The sequence below is a fragment of the Melospiza georgiana genome, chromosome Z, assembly GCF_028018845.1.
Source record: "Melospiza georgiana isolate bMelGeo1 chromosome Z, bMelGeo1.pri, whole genome shotgun sequence".
NCBI classification, from domain to species: Eukaryota; Metazoa; Chordata; class Aves; order Passeriformes; family Passerellidae; genus Melospiza; species Melospiza georgiana.
This window is the reverse complement of record NC_080465.1, coordinates 27,808,583-27,830,111: the sequence shown is the minus strand read 5'-3', so window position 1 is coordinate 27,830,111 and position 21,529 is coordinate 27,808,583. Positions and strand designations below refer to the sequence as shown.

Genomic DNA, 21,529 nt, shown 5'->3' with positions numbered 1-21,529 from the left:
TTTTTTTTCTACCAACACAGCTGTCCTTGATCACAGATGGGGCCCACATAGGGAGAAGAGTGTCTGGTTTGTAATTGGGAGCTCTCTACTGTAAGCCTGAAGTGGGGGGAAAAATAGCATTTGTCTTCTCCGAACAAGTCCTCAGCATTTGCTGCATTGCCAAGAGTGAATCCTCTCCTGAAGTGCTATCCTTTGGTTGCTGTGCCTTTTTGGTCACAGCAAGGTTGCCTGCTGCTCTGCCTGGGCTTTCTGAAGCAGCATGTTTTGTGATTTCTGGCTTCTGTTTGGTCATGTAGAAAAGAGCCTCTGTGCTGGCTGTGGGAAAGATTCAGGTTTTATTTGCAGGTGGAAGTGGAGTCATGTTCACAGCCTGTGGAAGCTGATGAGGTTGCTCTTGAGCAAGGCTATGGTACTATATAAACTTCTTAACATCATGTTAGCTAGAACTGTGTGACTGCTAGAACAGGAGCTTGTGGTTGGAGCAGAGGAGAAAGGTCAGGAAGGAAATGCATGCCCCTAAGTCACATTTATAAATGTGAGAAGGCTCAAGTGGGCCCCTGCTGCTGCTTGAGGCTTGCACAGCAGTGGAAGCATGCTGCCTGGCCCATGGGCACACTAACACAGGTACAGGTTCAAATGCTGCCAGCTGCCCCACACTCTGCCATTGACCAGGCAACAAAATTTGCCTTTCAGACCTTGATTATGCCACATTTTTTCTCTTCTAATACTAAATATAGGCAGTTGCTGCATGAGCTCTACCCACAGCTCTTCATCAGTGCTGTTAAAGAAGGAGATGGGACTTACATGTCTTTCTCCATTGTTTCCAGCACCCTTCATATGTGCAATTGCTAGATCTCTGCAGAAGTACAAATCAGAAGAAGAATAATTCATTACAGAAGTAGAATATTGCTGCCAATATTACCAAAATCTAATATCTGATATTCTGCTAAAATTAGCTTTTAAGTGACCTTTTAGTGATCAGCTCATACTACAGGTTTTAAATTATTTTAGACCTCTACATAGTCCTCCTCAAAATTACAATTAGCTCCTGACAAAGTTTTGATCTGCCAGCTCATTACTGCCTTAGGGTTTCCTGAACGACCATGCCTTTTTTTTTTTCTGTTTTGCTGGGGTGTCAGTGGGCTGAGATACTCATGCAGTGCTGCACAGCAGGAAGGGAGGTTGTCCAAGGGGGCAGGAATGGCATGTACAATCCCTTGTACAACCTGGAGCTGCTTATACAATCAGTGATGTCAAATGCAGAGCATGGTGGAGCTCCATGAGCTCAATCTGCCGGAGGTCCAGCTACTGAACTGTGGTTCATTCTAGTACTCAAATAAAATAGCCATTTTTAAAATTAGAAATGTTATCATCATTTTGGCCGTAGCTCTGGAAAATTAAGGGGTTTATACTGAAACAGAGTGTTGCACTGTGAGAAACAGCATTAACTGAACCCTGAAGCCATGAGGATCTCAGGGAGAAAAATTGCCTTAAAGATTGCTGCTGCTGTGGTGCTGTATCTGGCCTTTAGATTCTTTGGGCTCTGCAGTACTGTCAGAGCAAGCGCAACAAGACCTGAGAGAAAACTTAGGCTGTGAAGAGTCCAGTTTTCAGTCTAAAACAAAACTAATTTAAGCTGATAGATGGCTTCTTTACTCAGTCTCCTCACAAACTCTTGGCAAACACAATAATCACAATTACAGAATCCTTGTAAAAATGATGAATCCATTCTTCTTGCATCCAGTAGGTTTTTGGCTCTTTGAGTACACTCTTTCAGATTGCCAAACTGATTGTCTCTCAACACAATTATAACACAAAAAGCTGGTTCATTCCTCCTGGTGAGCTGCCTCAGCATCCCTCACTTGCACAAGTTTCAATGAAATCAAATTCAACTTCAAAAGTCTGTGTGTACTGTGACATAAAAGATAGAAGTGCCCACTTGAAATTCAGACTATATAAAATGAAAAGCCACTGGTATATCAAAGAATAACTACTTCAGCTAAGATAGAGGGGAGAAATTGTCATTAAATGCCCTGTAAAATTGGCAATTCTTAGGTTGCAATTCTTCCATGCTAAACAACTGTAAAATCTGTTTTTTAGTTCAAATATTTTCTGGCAACATTTGTTCCTTAATTAGGTAGGCAAATTATCTAATATTTGAATCCAATTTATTTGTAGATAGGAAGAGACTGGCGATAAATGCTTTCAGATGGAACAGAGCAGCATCCAGGTGCTCTGGAATGCTTCTTTATTGTTAATTAAAATTAATCTGTTGTAGCATAGCTTGGTTATTTCAAAAAAATTCTCTATTTTTCCTCTGTGAATTAGAGTGGAGTCTGACCTCTGAGACTCTTTAATTAACATTTAAGACTCGAGTTGTTAAAATAATTTTTTCAATAGAGTCTCAACCTGTATTTGGTAAAGATCACAGATGCCCCATACCTTTAATAAAGGTTCCACTTTTCTGGACAATAGTTCTTACTCTATTTCAAATGATCACATTCTTTAAGATCTTTTAAGTACATTGGTTTTGTTTTGTCATTTAGATTTGTTGTCTTATGGCGCCTTTTAAATTGGATCCAGCTATTAGCAAAGTGTACTAATTTTCCCTGAAGCTAGACTCCCATTCTGCAAACCAAAAGCTTAGTAAAGTCTAACTTTTTTTCTCCCTTTAATAAAGGCATGGTTTAAATTACTTGTTTTGTAAATCTTATGGGTAGACCTCAGAAGTAATTTTTTTTTTTTTTTTTTTGGCTTGTATGCAACTCTGAGAATTGGACTTAGTTATCCTTAAGGGTTCCTTCCAACTTAGCTGTGATTCTGTGAGGTTCTGTGATTCATGTGAGGAAAGGCCAAAGACTTGAGTTTGCTCAGCCTGGTGAAGAGAAGGAGTGACCTAATTGCAGCCACCTTGTACCTGAAGGGAGCCTGTGAGAACGATGAAGAGGGACTGTTTGCAAGAGTGTATAGTGACAGGACAAGGGGGAATGGCTTGAAACTGAGAGTAGCCTTAGATTAGATATTTGAAAAACTTCTTTACTCCTAAAGTGGACAGATGCTGAAACAGGTTTCCCATAGAAATTTCCCCTTGTGTGGAAATTGCCCCATCCAAGACCAAGGCTGCATGGGGCTTTGAGCTACCTGATCTAGTGGAAGGTATCCCTGCCATGGCAGGAGGGTTGAAATGACATCATTCTTAAAGTCCTTTTAAACACATTCCATTCTATGATTCTGTGATTGTGTGGGCCAGGGGAGAATAACATGGATTAGGCAAAACAATTTATCACCTGGGTCAAAACCAATAAGTATCTCTTTAATTTAAGACATGTTCAAAATATATTTTAAACTATTTTTTCTCAGTTATGTATGTCACTGGGAGCTTTTCTTTTGAAAGTCAAGCCATCTATTTGGTACCTTACGCAGCTTTAGTCTGTCAGCTTCAAGCACTGTCTCCCAAAAGGTCTTGGCCCAGGTTGTTAAAGGGACTGCCTTAGAGCTGGATTATTAGAATATTTTATGTAAATTTCCCCCCCTCAAATAATCTCATGCAGCAGCCTGCATTGTCTGAAAACAGAGCAAGCAAAATTTTGCTCTTTGTATCTTCCATTGATATCTTCTAAATGCAGGTATTTTTGAGTTACAAATAATATCGTGCAATACTGTGTATTTTTCTTACAATTAAATTAAAAGATATTATGAGGCTCCTGGAATTCTTTGTATAAGCTGCTGCTCCCATATTTGGGACTGCTGTCTGGCAGTAGCATCCCTTCATTATGTTTCCTGTAGGTATGTGCCAATACTTTAGATCTCAATGTTGTTGGTACTCATGAAAATTAAATTTTGTACCTGAGACATTGAGTCTTTCTGTCTTCATGTTACTGGACCGTGCCTCAGAAATACACTACTAATATGAGTATTGCATTTCAAAACACGCAGTTACAAAATTCATTTAGCTTAAAAACATGGCAGTGGAGAGGCCTCCCCCATCTCCAAAAGCAGGGTGGGAAGACAAAGCAATTTCCAATGAGGGTCCATCCACAAGGAGCCTGAGGTATCAGCAGGCTCCATCACTCCTCTGACCTACTTTTCCCCGTCCTTGGGAGTGCCAGCCATCAGTCCTGGACTCGGGAGGACAGCTCTCACCCTGGTATTGCAGGCTGCAAAAATAAATTTCAATGCCAGTATCAGCATGTGGGTCCTTGCAGCTGCCAAACCAATAAGAGCGTGAGTGGGTGGGTGGGTGAGCAGTTCAAGGTGTTGCTTCAGATCCAGCAAAGTCCTCTGTGCTTTCTGCCAGCAATAACAGGATGGATTGCTGTAAATTACTTTTCAGGTTTAGTTTATATTGTTTATGGTGTAACCAGCCAAAAGGACATATGCTGTGAATCTCTGAACTGTAGAAGAGCACAGGGAAACATAGAGAGAAAACTGCAAGAGAGCTAATGAATTCTTATTTTTGCCACTGAGCGTTTGCTCCTGGGAGGAAAAGAAAAGCCAAGAAGAGCATGCACAGGATGTGGTATGGTTAGCCCAGTCCGACCACAAGCAACTTGGTTTTCTAAATTTCCTTTTGAAACTGTTTTGTTGAAAGTGCCTGTTCGCATGACTCATTCATTAGGCTGTGAAGCTGTGAGGCCCATTTTACTCTTGTCACTCTAAGTATTGGATGAGACGCTGGGAACTGGGGGTTTTTTTTGCACCCTACCCTTATGTGACTAAAATTCTTATGTTTGTGGAATCAGCCTCAGGGGTATGGAGTATCAGAAAAAATCCTTCTTTATAGTTCATGTGTCTGAGAAACTGTTTTAGCTGCAGTTTGGGCAGCACGGCTGTCTACACACCATATGGCGCAGGGGGCAGGAATGTAACCAATGTATTTCAGTCCACATTGTGCAAGGGCCTCCCGCCCCTCCTGCACTCAGAGCCAGCCTTGGTTTCTGTGCTCTGCTTTCTGGGGTCTTGCACAAGGCAGAGAGCAGGGCTGACTGAGCTGATGGTTTCACAGGCCCTTCAGCAGACATTGGCTCTCCTGCAGTTTGCTCTGCCACGGGAATATTTGGGGCAGACGGGAGGCAAATGTGTAATCTGAGGAGAAGAGGCATGCTATTCCTGCCCCAGCTGGCAAAGTGCCAGCGTTTCAGGTCTGGGAATGTGCTGGGATTTGTACTCACCCTGGGAAAGAAAGGGAAAAAAGCAAAAGAGAGAAAGAAAAGTGTGTGCTGTCTCAGATCTCACTCAACAAATAAATATTTTTCCTTTTAACTATTTGAATAGATGTTGGTTGCCAAGGACAGAAACCATATGGAGGAAGGAACAGTTAAGGGAAAAGGCATAGCTTAGTTCTGTGTTTTCCAAAGCCATCGGAACTCAGATGCTCAGGCCCTGATGCAGTGTCAGTCATACGTGATGTTAATATGTCAGGAAGTAAGAATGCCTTCAGAGAGAGAGCTTCCCTTCTGCTCTCAATGCAGCTACAATGGTTGCACCAAGAAAGGTGTTTTGGGGACAAACTGGCTTCTGTGCTCTTTCAGCCAGGTCCCTGCTTGTTACAAAGAGAACTCAGAAATGTAGGTCCTTAAGTTTTGTGACTCCACCTCTACATCAATAAATACTTTAACAACTGCAGGGGAAATAACAGCTCCACCAGGAGGTTTGAAGACAGCCCCATCCCTGCTGTTAAAATATCCTCACTGAAGGCACAGTTTGAGGTCATGAGCAGCCACAGAAGCTGCACTTGATTGCCTACCTCCTGGGTAAGTGCTGTAACTGCTGGATCATGAGATGTAGAAGAGCAGTGATCACAGGGGGGGACAACAGAACCTTTCTCCTCCTCATGTTTCTCCTCCTTGCTGTCAGAATACATTAGGAATTCTGTTTGGATTGTTTGTTATATATGGAAGAATCTGGGGAGTAAAGTGTACCTGCAGTCTTTTAAATGTGTTTATATTGTTTTACAGATAGGCGAGGTGTATAGTTAAGTTTTGATTCTGGGTAGTTTCATTTGGGCAAGGAGGTGCTTGGTGCTGAAAAACACCCTGTAACAAAGCTGGGAAGGTTTCCTGGAGAAACATTTAGTGTCTCCTGAGAGAAGCAGCAGCTGGGTAGGGTTTTGAAGGTCTGCCTTATGAATATGGGCATCTACAGCAAAGTGAATTGAATCTTGGAAAGCCATTTCTTTTGTAGATTTAGCTGTGGTTCCACTAGCAGGAATCCTAGCAGCTGCTGGGGGTTTTTTGCTATATTCAGCAAAAAGCTGTAAGAGACAGCAGTTATTCCCTATCATGCACAGCACTGTAGCTGTAGATTTAGTATCTTTCAAAGCGGTGAGCACAAAATCCACCCAGCCCCAAAACCTCACAGTTTTTTGTTTTCCTAAGGTGTCTTCAAACTATTTTGTATAAGGAATCAGCTGAAAAAAGGTATCAAGTACACAGAACATGTGGGCATTTATGACTTGTTATTGTGCTAATAGGATTGACATCTAATTTAATGTAATTCTTTGAAATTTTTTCCAGAGTTAAAAAGTTGGCAGGGACTAGGATGAAAAGGAAATTATTTTCAAAACCTTATTTCCAAAAGCAACAGTACCTTTTCCCCCATGCTCCCTTTCTGTCTTCAGTTCTCAATTTCATCACTACATCTGTCATTCAGAGAAAGGTTCCTATTCAGATACTTGATATGAGCACAATTTGGACTCAGTTTCAAAAATTACTGAAACTGCTGACATTTCACTCTTGCTATGAAAGGTGATTTTCATTAGGTGCCCTGTCTTTTTAAAGATGGTAAGAGAAAAGGCTGAAACAGAAGCATTGGGAGTTATTCCACTTAACTGCTTTTGTTTACCATCAGTGCTGAATTGCTAATGGAATATAAAACGTTAGGCTTACCACTGCCTGCAATCAGGAAAGCCTTACTGGAGAGTAAGATGACACTTAGGCCACAAGAGTGGCTAAGAACAAAGTCTAAAATGTAAAGACAACACACATGTAATTCATGTTCATACTACTTAAGTAAAAACATTTTTTCAGTTGTAATTTGCTTGAAAACTTTGTTACAGTGTGTCAATAACTGTTTTTATCAATGTGTATTGGTAGAACAGCATGACAGCTTTTTAAATGCAGATGAATTTTAAATGCTTAAGAATGTGCTTAAAATCTGTTAGTAGCAAAACTGATTCATTTAAGTGAAAGCTCTCTGCTTCATGGGTTGATATCTAACTTTTATCCTTTTGGCATGGATTTAATATTGATACAGAAATACATTTAAGCCTTTCTATCATGTGTATGATGCACTTAAGTAGGGGATATTATCAGTTATATTTTGTGGCTTCTCCAGACCTTTGCAGTGGTAATCTGTTTCCTGCCACCCTCCTTTTGACACTGTGAAAGAAATAACCTCTAGCCTAACTTAAAAGGAAGAAAGTCAAGACTGGAAACAGTGGCAGGGAAGATGCTGCAGATGTGTGCCTGGATCTGGGTTAGTTTCTAGCACCGAATCCGGAGTTTGTCTTTGAGCATCCTGGGTTTCTGAAGCCCGAGGGGCACAGAGTTCTGGCTCCTGTGTCCAGCTGCCTGACTTGTCAGGCTGCAACCCGCCAAAAGACACAAACCCAACAAAGTTGAAAAAGCCAAACTGGTACAGATACCTTATCAGCACTCAGACAAAATACAAGGGTTTGTTTGTTTGTTTGTTTGTTTGTTTTTACCTAGTTTTATTTTTCTTCTGAAAGGTTCGTCATCGGTGGTGTGAACTTGTCATTAAACACAAATATGAGCCTGGGTATGGAGACATTGAGAGATTCCTTAGAGAGGATCAGGTAAGTTACATTGAACTAGCATTTTGAAAACAATCAACTTTTTAACACCCTTATGCTGAAATAAAAAAAAAACAAAAAGTATATTTTCTTGCTGCAGTTTCTCAAAAACTTGGCTGTGTATTCATCTTTTTCTTCTGTGGGCGTCTAAACATTTAGTTTAAGGAAGCCACTTAGGGTAGGGGTACTCAACGCCACCTAAACCTAAAGACTGCTTATCCTCTGTCAAGTGGGGAAATAGGATAGAATTCCTCCTCTCCTTGCATTTTATGCAAGCCAGAGGTATGAGTGATGCTAGGAAGATACTTCTCAGCAGGTTCCTTTTGCAGGATGAGGAAGGTAAGTGTGGCTGTGAATGTCAATGCAAGTATGGGATAGGTGCAAAGCAGTCAGTGGTGTGGTAACCTTAGTTTTGAAGATGACAGCCAGAAGTAGTATAGCACATCCAGGGAATGCTAGCCCCTCCATGGGTAGGAACATTGTAAGAGAGGATTATGAAGGCATTAAGAGGCTGGACATACATAATTCCCTTACTATGGCCTTACATTTAGGCCACTGTGAACTTAGAATTCTGATTGCACTGCTGCCTTGTTCTTTTTCTATTTTCCCTTTTATGTATCTTTATTCACAATGAGCCCTATAAAATCGAGACATTCACTGTCTAGAGTGAATTTTAAATATTTAAATATATGTTACAAAATAGAAGATGGTGAAGATACATCAAAATCTAGGCAAGATATTAATGTCTTTACCTTTTATGCTGACAACGAACAGAGCTGTTTACAGCCAATGAGGATTTTCAGGCAACACAGCACAACTGAATTACTGCAGTTTGTCATGAGTTCTTCTAGCTCGGAAGTATACCTCCTCTTTATATCTGAGCCAATGAACAGGCCCCAGAGCTCTCAGCAAGCTCTGTATTAAAACAAACAAACAAAAAAGACATAAAATAACATTATTTCATAAGGAGTTACATGGATTGTGCTATTTATATTCTATGAAAGGATGGAAATGATCACCAGCAGAACCTGGGTGTCTGGGGTTCAGGAAACCCTTGAGCTGATAAAACCATACAGAATTATGTCAAGTAAAGACATTTTCTGCAGTGTAGGGAAATAATTTTTTGCAACTTTTTAATGTAATCTCCATTTCATTTACTCCAGCAGTGCATATAGTTAATGGCACAACAAGCTTCTGGTGTGATTAGTACTTAGAACAGTTGCATGTCTGTACTGATCATGTAACATGGCATTTTTAAACGTCGGGGGGGAAATGCAAATGGACTGTTTAAATCCTTTGAAGTTCTACAAAACACTAGTGTGTTTACTGCATATAAATATTTAGACCTAGGGGAGAGTTATTAATGCTGAGTAGAGAAAGTACTTCCTATAGTAAGAAAATGTCACCATTTAAAAAATTCTCAATGAGAGCCCAGCTCCATTTGTGTGGCTGCCAGACCTTGGTGCAGCTGCAAACCTTGGAAACCTGAGGTTTTGGTTCTCTTGGTGTCACAGTGTGCTTAGGGAATTGGCAAGGAGTCTGGCAGGTTCCTGCCACTCTGGGACTTTCTCCTTTTACTTCTCTCATTTTTAAATTTTAAATGCCACTTCTGGCTGAAGAGGTTTTTAAGGCTTACCAGCCAATGCTAGAAATTGCGAGGAATAGCATTAAAAATTATTTTTTCTCAATGCTGTCCAAATTTTTCTGCTCCTGCCAGTCCAAACAGTAACTGTAAAAGTCAGCGTGCTAAGCTGCTAATATTTTGTAACATATGTAAACCTATTTTGGTAAGTGCAGTTTAACATTTACTGAATTCCTGTAATTAGCTGAAAAAAATGTATCATCAGAAAAAAAAAGACAATCTCCTATAAGTTTCCTGTTAAGTTAGCCAGAGCTTTGTTGGCAGTGGTCAAAGGGGCCCAGATCTCCTCACAAGAGCCCCATTACCTTTTTTTATAGTTGCTATGTCCAGAATAAATGGTTAGGAAAACCGTGCCTTCATACCCAACCAGAATTTATGCATGTTAAACTGTATCTCTGATATAAAGGGAGTCAAACACAGATGTGACCATATTCAGTTGATGTCCAGTTACAGAATTGCCAAATGGGAATTTTAAAGTGGAGTACTTCAGTTTTTGCTCATGGATATGTGAGTAAACATGACAATTGGAAAGAAAATGTGTATCCTGTTGAAGGAAGGAGAAGCTTTTTTCTTAAGGGGCATTTGGAAAAAAATCAGATAGTTGGTAAAAGGAAACAGTATTCAACTCGAACAGTGGCAAGGGAAGTGGAGTGAGGAATGATTTTCTTGTCATGCCATAACACAAAATCCTTACATTAATAATTAATAATCTGTTTTTGCAGAGTCAACACAGCATATAGACCAGTGTCCTTAGACTAAAGAGACACAGAGAAAATTAGTTCTTCTGGGGGAGAGAATAGACATTAGAGAGTAAATGGTATTTTCTGTGTTTTGGATTGTCTGTTTTGTTTCATTTTTAGTTTAAATGAATACTTGAGGGTCAGTAACAAAAACCTAGCTAACTAGTTATTACTGGTGGTAGGATGCTTGTGTGTTATGTTCCTCTTTCAGGCTATGGGTGTGTATCTCTATGGTGAATTAATGGTGAATGAAGATGCAAAACAACAAGAACTTGCACGGAAATGCTTTGCTGCAGCACAAGAACATATGGATGCATCCTCAGCCAAAGTGGTGGCAGAGATGTTATTCTGAAAAGGTGATTTTTCATTTTAATCCTAACATCCTGATTTTGCTTCATATAGAAAAAATATGCAGAGCTCAGTGAACGTGGTAAACTATGGCATCCCATACAACTTGTGGCTGCTTAGGCTGAGAAATAACTCTTGTTACATGTCTTGTTGGCTTGTTTTTTTTTCTTTTTCTTAAGCCCAGCAGCGGGAGCAGTGAGTTACACACATGTAGGCATAGCTGGAGAACGTGGAGAATGGCTTTGTTGTAATGGACTATACAAGAGGCAACTGTAAGTCCAAATGGCCAAAGAAGGCCAGGCTCTGCCTACAGTTGTTTCCCATCCTGTATTCCTAACTCTGCTTACAAAAATTTCAATTGTGCAAGGACCATTTCTGTTTAATAGAGCTGCATTTTGACTTGACAGGCAGCATAGTCTTTGAAAAAAGCCTGATCCCACAGTGGAAATATGAAACTGTGGACTTGGAAGCAAATATCATGTGAGAACTAGCTGATAATTCAGGTTTTTTGTGTTAAGGGTATGGAGGTTTTAAAGATTGATTATGAGGTAAGAAAAGCAGCCTTAACAGGAAGAAGCTAGCTTGTTTATGAAATTAAAGGAGAGGAATCACCAGAAAAAGCAGAATTGCAAAAATATTTATGGAATGATGATTGCCGTAGGCTATAAATCTGCAAAGATACTTTCCAGTTCTCTGTCTGAGCAGTTGGATAGCCTTAGATAGATAGAGGTAGCCTTACAGTGTCTGCACATGCATGTTTAATGTATAACCCATTAGGATTTGTATGAAAGTTTCTTAGAGTACAGCATTTTTGGTTAATCATATGACTCATCCTACAGACTGATTGCTGTGGTTGTTCACAAACTTTACAGCTGATTTGTGGTATCAAAATTCAGTCTTCTAATTTAGCAAAAAAACATTGTCACCTAATTGATACCAAGCAAAAATCTTAATTTTCTTCTGTTCTAGCAGTAATAGAACTGTGAGTTCCGCTTGGTTTTGTAGTGGGTTTTTGCTATGTTTATATGAAATACAGCCAATGACAGATACTATGAAAGCAAATGTGATTATGAAAAGCCATGTTGTTCTTCTGTATAGACAAGAATTGTGCCTGCCAAGAAAACTTTATGGGAAAGGTGGATCAGACTGTAGAGTGGCAGGATATCAGTGGTGGGGTAGGAGAGACACCTTTTAAAACAGAGCTAAAGAGACTCTTTAGTGTACTCCCAATTATCAAGGACTCATAGGAATTTGAGTTACGTTCAACAGTTCTTAATCTTAATCTGGTAGGTGTCTTCAAGTGTCTGAAGGCCAGAAACAATAAAATCAAAATTTCTACAAGTTTCTGATGGTAAGTATCTAGCACAGGAAAATTACATGGTGTGCAGGTGTTAGCAATAGTCTAGAATTACCCCTTTGACTTTACAGAGTGGAAGTGCATGGTTAGCTATAACATAAAACCTAAAGATACTGAGTACAATACTCTGTGTAACTACACAGCTTTCTTTTAATGTTATGGCTGTTTGGGTTCCTGGCATGATGATTTGTGATTTAAGATTAAAATCACATTGCCAGGGATTACCACGCAGCCATGACCACAGCTGCTAGCATGAAACTCACCATTAACAGTCTGATGGGTGCACAGCGTGGAATCCTCTCCATCTATCAAAAAAATAAACAAAAGACACACATACACACACACAAAAAAAAAAAAAAAATAGAGAGAGGGAGAGAGAAGCAAACCCCCAAACCCACCAAAAACAGAGGAAAGCAGCAGAGCATCATGGAAGAACCTCCTCCGAAAACTATCTCTGCTGAGACCAAGATCTCTCTGGTGAGGTGCAGAGCTTAGCTGATTGGTGAACAGTGATTGTTTTCCTCTTTGTTCACAGTGGCTAAGTTCTGCACCTGAAGAGAAGGGAGAGGAGACTCTCTGCAGGGCAGAGAGCATTTGCTGGTTGAGATCCCTTGCTGCTGAACGGGCAGATTTGTGATGAAGGCATGTGTCCGAGGATCAGTGTATGGAGAATAAGAGGCAGAGGCAACCTGGGAAGGACCAAAGACTTTTAGTTTTAGTTGAGAATAAACAGTGCTCCTTAAGTTCTCAGTCTGATTGCAGATGTAAGGCATTGCCTACAGTAATTTGGTTACCATGCTTTCCTAAAGGTCAGAGTAAATAACATTTGTAACTTTTAACCTGAAATTGTCAATAAAGATTTTGTTTTCTCTTTAATGGATACTGTAATGATCCTCTCTGAGCTAAGCTGTAGCTTAGCACTGTGTGTCGTTTGCAGGAAATGGTGGCAGCTCCAGTCGGAAACAACTTACAGCTGCTGCTGTTGTTCCAGGCTGTTGATGGACCCGTCCTCCGGTGCCTACTGAGCTGATATCAGTTCTGATTTTACACACTGGCTCAGTTCAGCAGGAACAGGAGTCGAGCCCTAGAGCAAAAAACAAGATGTACCTTTCCTAAGAGCCTTTGAGAAATGTTGTTGCTGTTTTCTCTCAAAAATGAATCAGTACACCTTATGTCCTGATGTTAGACACTAAATGGCCTAAGGTGGAAAAGCTACCTCAGTACTGTTTAAGAGGACTGTTGGCTAAAGATGAGAAGGTATGTGAATATGTAGCACATCACACAGTATTGCTCTGGTAACTTGCCTCCAACATTATTTTCAGAGAAACCTGGTAATAACCAAAAGATTAGTGCTTCCACCATGGATCCCTCCCTGTCTTCTCTTGTTGTGATAGCTTTAGGAAGCTAAAGAGATCATTGTTAACTCTCTAGCTACAGTTAGACTCTACTGGTGACCTAAAATATAACTCAATTTGGAAAGCTGGGGCAATCAAGAATGCAGAGATATTCCTTCATTATGACAGAGTAATAACTTTAAACGCTGTTTCCATTGCAGGAAAGATCACAGACAACTCTTTTAATAGATCTTCTGCTAAACTCCGATGGTACTAGGATTTCATTGACCCAGGACATCAAAGGAAGGATTATGTGACTGCTAAAACAATCAGCTGACAGAAATATTTACCTTTCTGTATTTCTAGAGGTCCACTGTAACTGAGAACGCAAGACAAACTACACACACACGAGCTTCTCTGACTCTAGGTAATTCTTTGATACAGGAATTTCTGGATTTATCCTTGTGCTTTGGTAATACAATCATTCTGGTTTGCAGATGCCAAAGATTCTTGATTTGAACATCTTTATTAATTTGGGCATTCTGAAAATGGATGGAGTTGTATTGTGTACTTAAAACTTTGTTTGTAACTTCTATGTCATATTTATAAAGCCTCAGTTTGAAATCGGCAGGGGCTGGGGTGGGGCTTGTAAGATTAGATAGAGGCAGAAATAAACTGTGGAAAGTTACCTGCCATCATCCTAGTGATGGGATGGGACTGAAGAAAAAACAAAGATCATCATGCTCTCTCTGTCATGTTTAGGTGAAATTTTACTAGAAGTGTCAGACCTCCCATTTTCTGAAAATGTCTTTCATGCCTTTGTGATACTTATTTTGCAATGATATCTCAAGTGTATCCTTTCCTGATCAGTGAATCTCTACATTTTTAGAAGACATCTTCATTGTTCCTTTCAGAGAGTAAGAATTTAAACCACAAAAATCTGTGAACTTATTTCCCTTGTACTCTATTGTTTTATATCAAATCCTCTTTGATAATAATAAAATTATCAATTTTTTTTCAAGTATATATAGTCCTTCCATTGCACTGTGGTTCAACATTATTTTAAAAACATGGGAAGAAGAATGACTTCATTCCTTCTTTTGCAACAGGAGAAAAGAACCTGGAATTCATTACTTAAGGGATGTTAATGAGAAAAAATAAATGAGGTACTTTTTAAAAGTTCTTAGAATGTAAAGTGAAAGCCTGCCTCAACATTGTCTTCAGTACAAAGAGTACAGTTCCTTTTCACGTCACCACATTTTCTGACCCCCCCCTTGGCAGGCATAGTGTCAAAACCTGAATTAAGGGACACTCAGCAAGTTCTTTCAAATGCAGCAAGAGTTAGGAAATTGTCCAGGAAGGCACTGAGACACCACAATGACTTCTAATGTAGTGACTCTCACAGACGTAGTTATTACAGTATCCTATTCATAACAGAGTTACACTTCATTTCACAGGTTTTTCTGCGAAGGCCAGCAAAAGAAACCAGCTTGCTTTTTGCCTTTTTCATTGTGTAAGGAAAAAATGCAGAGCTGGATAAGACTCTTGCACAAAATATGCAGAAATTAAGTACATTGTAGGCCTCTTCGTAGCCAGTACTGTTAAAGCTACAGGGCAAATAAGATATTACACATTTTTAAAATAGCAGCGAATATTTCTTCTTTCAAAACAATCTACTTGCCTTTTTTATTTTAATATTGAGCACAGCAGTAGTTTTGTTTGCTACAGCTCCTACAGTCGGCTTCAGCAGCTTTAACTTGAACATTTCCCCGCACTACAACTTCGTGACCCATCATGTGTGGTAGAAACTGAGAAAAGCAACAGAAGATAAAACGCAAACACCAAAATACCTAAAAGATGACAAAGAGGTGCCAGTCCTGGCCCTTCATCAGTGCTTTGTTGCTACTCGAAGCATTGTGATATAGAGTGAGGCTCCAGATTAAGAAGAAAGCTGAAGGTGGCATTGAACAGTTATGGTCACCATAACTCATCAGAGAGCATAGGAGACTCACGTATGTATTGTTTAGTAGGGTCACTAACATGATATAAGCATTGCCCTTAGTTTAAAATCCTTCTGAATCATGCAATAAGCATTGGAATGGAACCATATAATTATTTACAGAATCACAGAATACGATGAGTTGGAAGGGACCCACAAAAATTATTGAATTCAGCTCCTTGCCCTGCACAGCCCCAGCCCCAAGAGACACACTGTGTGCCTGAGAGCATTGTCCAAACGCTTCATGAACTCTGTCAGGCTGTGACCTCCTCCCTGAGGATCCTGTTCCAGTGCCCAAACACCCTCTGGGGGAAGAACCTTTTTCTAATATCCAACTGAAACCTCCCCTGAGACACCTTCAGGCCGTTCCCTCAGGTCCTGTCACTGGTCACCACAGAGGACAGATCAGTGCCTGCCCCTCCCCTTCCCCTCATGAGGAACTTGTACCTGCAGTGAGGTCTGTCCTCAGTCTCCTCTGGGCTGAGCAGACCAAGTGCCCTCAGCTGCTCCTTGTACAGCAAACCAGCCCCCAGCATTGGAGGTGAGGCTGCCCCAGCTCAGAGCAGGGCAGGACAATCCCCTCCCTTGCCCAGCTGTGATGCTGTGCCTGATGCACCCCAGGACAGGGCTGGCCCTCCTGGCTGCCAGGGCACTGCTGACCCATGTTCAACTTGCCAGGACCCCCAGCTCCCTTTCCATGGCCCTGCTTACAGCACCTCATTCCCAGTCTGTCCATACATCCAGGGCTGCCCCATCCCAGATGCAGAATCCAGCACTTTCCTCTGCTGAGCTTGATATGGCTGGTGATTGCCCAGACCCCCAGTTTGTGGAGATGTCTCTGCAGGGCCTCTCCCTGCCCTGGAGGAGTCAACAGCTCCTCCCATTTCTGTATCGTCTGCAAACGTGCTCAGTATCCCTTCCAGTTCCGTGTCCAGGTCATTTATGAAGATGTTGAAGAGCAGAGGGTTGAGGATGGGGCCCTGTGGAACCCCAGTAGTGACAGGTCCCCAGTCTGATGTCACCCCATTCACTGTCACCCTTGTGCCTGACCCGTGACCCAGCTGTTCACCCACGCCCTGATGTGTTTATCCAGCTGAGGCTGCACAGTAGGTCCAGAAGGATCCTGTGAGAGACAGCATCAAAAACTTCACTGGCTTCCCTTGGTCAGCTGGGTGGGTTACCCAGTCATGAAAGGAAACCAGGTTGATAAGCAGGACTTCCCTCTCATGAGCTGTGCTGGCTGTGACTGATAACTGCGTTGTCTTTCAGGTGTTTTTCAGTAGCCCCAGAATAAGCTTCTCCATAACTTTACCAGGCACTGGAGTGAGACTGACAGGCCCGTTGTTTCCTGGGTCCTCCTTGCCCTTCCTGAAAATCGGGACAATGGTTTGCCAGCTTATAGTCATCTAGGACTTCTGGATTCCTAAGATCACTCAAAAGAGACATTTTATGATTACATCAGCCAGCTCTGGAAGGATACTTGGATTAATCCTATCAGGCCCCATAGGTTTGTAGGGATCCAGCTGGAGCAGTAGGTCCTGCACATGTAAGTTTTTAATGATAGATTAGATAGACCCTACTATCAAAAGCCTAAGATGAAATTCTAAGGGAAAAAAACCCCAGCAAACCACCAACGTTATGGTTTTCTTTCAGGTGGGTGTTCTTATAGAGTTCCCAACAGAAGGAAGTTGCAGAATCTAATTGTAGCAAATAGAAGCAAACAACAAAGAAATTTATTTCTAAGCTTCCTCTAACTAAATCATTACAGGAAGCAATGTCTTTTCAAACAATACTTTAATCTAGGAGATGGACTCAGTGGTCCTTGTGGGTCACTTCCATTTTAGTGTATTGTATGATTGTATGTGGCTATGACAACACAGGCACCTATATAAGTATGCCTTTGCCCTTAGGTTTCATTTACTTGTTTCACAGGCTGCCTACTCTGCATAAAATACAGCATTTTGTAGGAGTTTTTTCCCTCCTCCCATCCCCAATTCAGTCCTTTCCAAACACAGTGGTAATATTATTCTGAAGAGCATTGAAAGCCCAGTGCTGGCTATCTCCCACTTACTTCATCAGTCCAGCATCTAGTTAGGATCTCAGTGTTTCTTTTCTGGATGTACCTTTCAGCTCTGAAAATGAATCTCAGATGAAAAATTGAAACTGTGTCCATATAGTTAGGCAAGGATCACCATCACGCTGCTTACTGTGTTGCTTTTTCAGAGTAAAGGCAGACCATAACAAGGGGGTGGCCCTGCGAGTCCCTCAGCTTCTCAGAGTGGGAATGCATTCATTCCTTGCCATACACTTTCTGTTGCAAGTACAGAGCAAAACCATTTTGCTGACAGCTGTTTTCTGTCTGCAGCTTTGCTGGGAGGTGTTTGCAGCTGCTGCTGCTGTCTCTGTGACGTCTCCTTTAGAAGGGAATTAGCTGTACCCTATTGCCCATGCCTCACACAAAATAGCAAAGGAAAATGGTCTGGAAACAAAGGTCTGACTGGAAATGCAGCAAGTGGGCAGCTTGATGAAACAAGTTGGCATAAAGAGCCCAAGGATTTCTGACATGTAAAAAGCACAATGAAAAAGGATGCTACCAAAACAAATAAAAAAGTTATATGGAGCATTAAAATGTATCATGCAGAGCACTGCAGCCAGTCAGTTCATCTCCACAGCTGTTGAAAGTCTTGAGAACTGGTATTTGTACTACAGAAAATGTCAGGTGTTTGTAGGCTCCTTTGCATACAGAGGTACATGGGAGGAAACCATGGTGCTTCTGTAAGAATCAGCAAGCAGCTGAGTTACCACGAGCCATTATGTTCCAAAGGCTCTATTAGTTTGGGGTTGATTCTTTCCATGCAGAAACTGGACTGTAAATGTCTGGAAAATCCACACCTTCCAGGTCCCCGTACTGCAGGCAAGTGCCAGCTCACACACATGAGTGCTGCAGCAGGTCTCACTTTCACTACACGTGATTTAAGAGTGACTAGCAGTACATGAAATATCTAAGGCCATTCAAATTTTTACCAGTAACTTAATGGTATTTTACTTTGAAAAAACATTCACATAATAATGTACTCAGATAAGAGCAACATTTGAAATACACCCACACACCGAGCCAAAACCATCCTCTAATTCACTGAAAACCCTATTCCACAACACCAATTCTTAATATCTAAAAAAAAATGTTAATACATCTTGTGGTTTTTTTAATAATGTATCTTGTGAGTTTTTAAAGCTACAAAATATCTACCTTTGTGCTACAGTTCCCAGTATTCATGACTCATGTCTGATGTCTTCTGTAACAGTCAAAGATTTCAACAGACACCTAAGTCCATTTCTCTTTCTGACCTCAATTGCTGATGCCCAGACTAGTCAGAAGGAAAAAAATTGCAAGAAAGGACAAGGAAGCAACCAAACAGAGGAGCTGACTCACCTAGAATTTCACAAGTGTATGAGTTTAGGCACATAAACAAAATATGAAGTGAACATATACACTGATGGCTATGTTCCTTTGTTTCTGTGGACACAGTATACTGGAAAATTTATTTTAAAATCTTACCTGCTGCCAAGCTGACATTTTACGTCAGTGAAATATGGCAGTGCTTAAAGAAATTGAGACATTTGCACAGTCCTTGGGAGACTAACTGCATTTGTCCGTTTGCTGTGATTTAAGCTAAGTGCATATTCTCTGCACAAAATCAATATTTTATAATACTAAAATATACCTGTTTTCCAGAAGAACAACAGGCATTTGTTCTGTTACCTGAAAGCATGCAGAAATTGCAGTTCTGTAAAAATTTGCTTTGACGGAAATTATTAGCACAGTGGTAGTGCCCACAGTACAACCTGTGAAACCCTGGTTTTGCTCACATGCCCCTGGGCAGCAGCTGGACGTTGCTGCACCCTTTAGCTAACGTAGCTCACTTCGGTCATCTCTGCAAACTGCCTATTTCTGAGCACATCCAGGCTTTTCTCTGGGCTCATTGGGACTGCTGTCTCAGCACTGGAGCCCTCTGCTGAAGCTCCATCTGAGGCATTTTATTCATGGGCCAGTGTTGGCTGCTTTGCCACTGGCATCATCCCCAGTCATCATGACTGGATCTAAACAGGCTGGTTTGAGAAGCTGGTGCTTAGCACCATAATGTGATTCACTTCATCTCTATCCTGAAAGGATGACAGTGCTCATCATCTACCACACAGAAAAAGCATATGTTTTAAAAAAATTTTTTAACCTCAAGTTGTTTCTTCAAAGTAACTTTGTCCCACACTTATTTTTATATTTGGTAGTAAAAGTTATTTGCTCTCCAGTTGTACCTCCTTACAGTCAACTCTTGCAAGTACAACAGAACTAAAAATTACATTATCTCAGCAACCATCCTACTTCAGGCTGCATCTGTTCCTTGGTGTGCCTGAAACTCACCTATTTTAATTTAAACTTCCTCCCCAGCATGGCTCTGTGAAAATCAGAAAAGGCCTTGGTTCTGTGAAAGCCCTGCTCAGCAATGGCAAAAACAGCTCTTTTATTATCAATTCTGTGTTTAACAAAAATCTAAAACTCAGACCCACATCTGAGCCTTTGAAAAGGAAATTAACTCTACCAAAGCCTAAACCAGCACACTTCTTTACACAGATGAAGAGTCAGATAAATGAAAGACTGTCAGTTTTATACAAGAAGAGGTAAGCACACCTCTTGACATTTTACAGTTTCTGCACCCATCTTCTCCCCAGCAGCACTTGCCTCTCCTTTTTTCAATTAAATCACAGGAATGTAAATTCACTTGATAGCTGGAAGGAAGGAATGGAAACTAGAAAGCTTCCAGACTAAGTAAACAGAAAGACCAGTCTTATTTATTTCTTAAGCTAGTTGATTCACTGTTACCAGTATGAAGTAATGCCAGCATCAGCTGAAGGACAGATGTGATGCTGAGAAAAGTTCTACATTCACAGAATGAAGGTCAATGCTAAAAGCTGGTGTGGCACTGTTTTTTTGCATCAAGGGCATTCAGCATCAAAACCACAGGTTTATAACATGCAAAAACCAAAAATTGTTCCCCACTTGGTTTTGAAATACAGCTATTAAAGACTGTGCTTTTTGTTCAAGCTTTAGAGGTGGTAAGGACCCAATGAAGAACCTTCTGAATGGTTCTTCTTCCTGCTTACTCCCTGAATGTGTGAAAAATTATGAGCTAAACTGTCTTTCAGATTCACAAAAGAAAACCAAATTGATAGGAAAACTATGAAAATGGCACCACAGCAGGATGACACAAGGCAGTTCTTCTTATCCTTTCTTTAAGTGCATGTGGATTGCCAGACTCTAAAATGCATTTTGAGGAACTGTCCCAAGGCCCTGTTAACCATTTAAGTGGGGCACCAACTGGGCTGTTCAAATGCATGATTTCTGAAGCAGGGGGGGACAGCATGGATACCAAATTCTGCTCTTTCATTCCTCTACAACAAGTTTACCAAATCTGAAGAAATCAGGGCAGGGAACAACTGACCTACAGATTGCTGGTGGTTAGACACAACTCTGTGAGTGAAGGATCTCAGCAGATATTCAGCCCATACTTGATTTTATATACAAGTTCTTAAACTTTGTTCTATGATGTTTACTTGGGTTTAGGGTATTACATTTTAAGAATATAAATAAGAAAAGAAAAATAAAGAGACTGGATCTACCATTTGTATATTCATCTTGGATCCTGGCCAGAAAGAAGAAAAAAAAGGCAATGCTTCTGCCTAAAGAATAGGCACGTGTGGGAGCTTGCTCTGCCAGTACAACGAGCAGAAGAACTCATGAAGTCAAGATTAGAAGAGCCACAATGAAAAACAGTCAACAGCTGTCATCTGAAGACTTTAAATCCCAATGAAATTATCTTTCCTAAACAGATGTTATTGCTCAATTCCAAGGTTTGGGCTTGACATTTGCTCAGTATCCACCGGCCTAGGACAAGGCAGTCACAGAAAGCAGCTACAGCAACTGGGTCTGGTCTGAAAAGCGTGCTGTGCAGCAAATTGCTCAGCACTGGCCATCTGCACCTCAGCAAAGAAGCAAACACACAGAAAAAGAAAGCTGAAACATAACAGTGGGGTTTGCAGTGAACTTGGGGAAATTTACAGGTCTGTGGAAAAAACACTGGTACTTTTCTTATGTTTCCAGAAAAGATGCTGCTATTGGTCCTCCCTACTAGAAACTTAAAAAGTGCCAGAGTTCATAAAAATGTATCACTGATTTCCATCTTATAAATTAATCCTGTGTCATATTTCAATACTTCTCTCCTCTTCCATGGAATCTGATA

At 40.8% G+C, this 21,529-nt stretch overlaps 1 protein-coding gene across 6 annotated transcripts in view; it reads left to right on the top strand.

Annotated features, from left to right (window-relative positions):
* Positions 1-14,258, top strand: part of AOPEP (aminopeptidase O (putative)) — a 177,549-nt gene extending 163,291 nt beyond the window's left edge. For all 6 annotated transcript variants that reach the window (XM_058044022.1, XM_058044019.1, XM_058044023.1 and 3 more), the window contains 3 exons: positions 7,730-7,816; positions 10,407-10,551; positions 13,456-14,258. In XM_058044022.1, coding sequence (XP_057900005.1) covers positions 7,730-7,816; positions 10,407-10,547 — 228 coding nt within the window. In that variant the 3' untranslated portion in view covers positions 10,548-10,551; positions 13,456-14,258. The remainder of the gene's footprint in view (positions 1-7,729; positions 7,817-10,406; positions 10,552-13,455) is intronic.
* Positions 14,259-21,529: the final 7,271 nt, after the last annotated feature.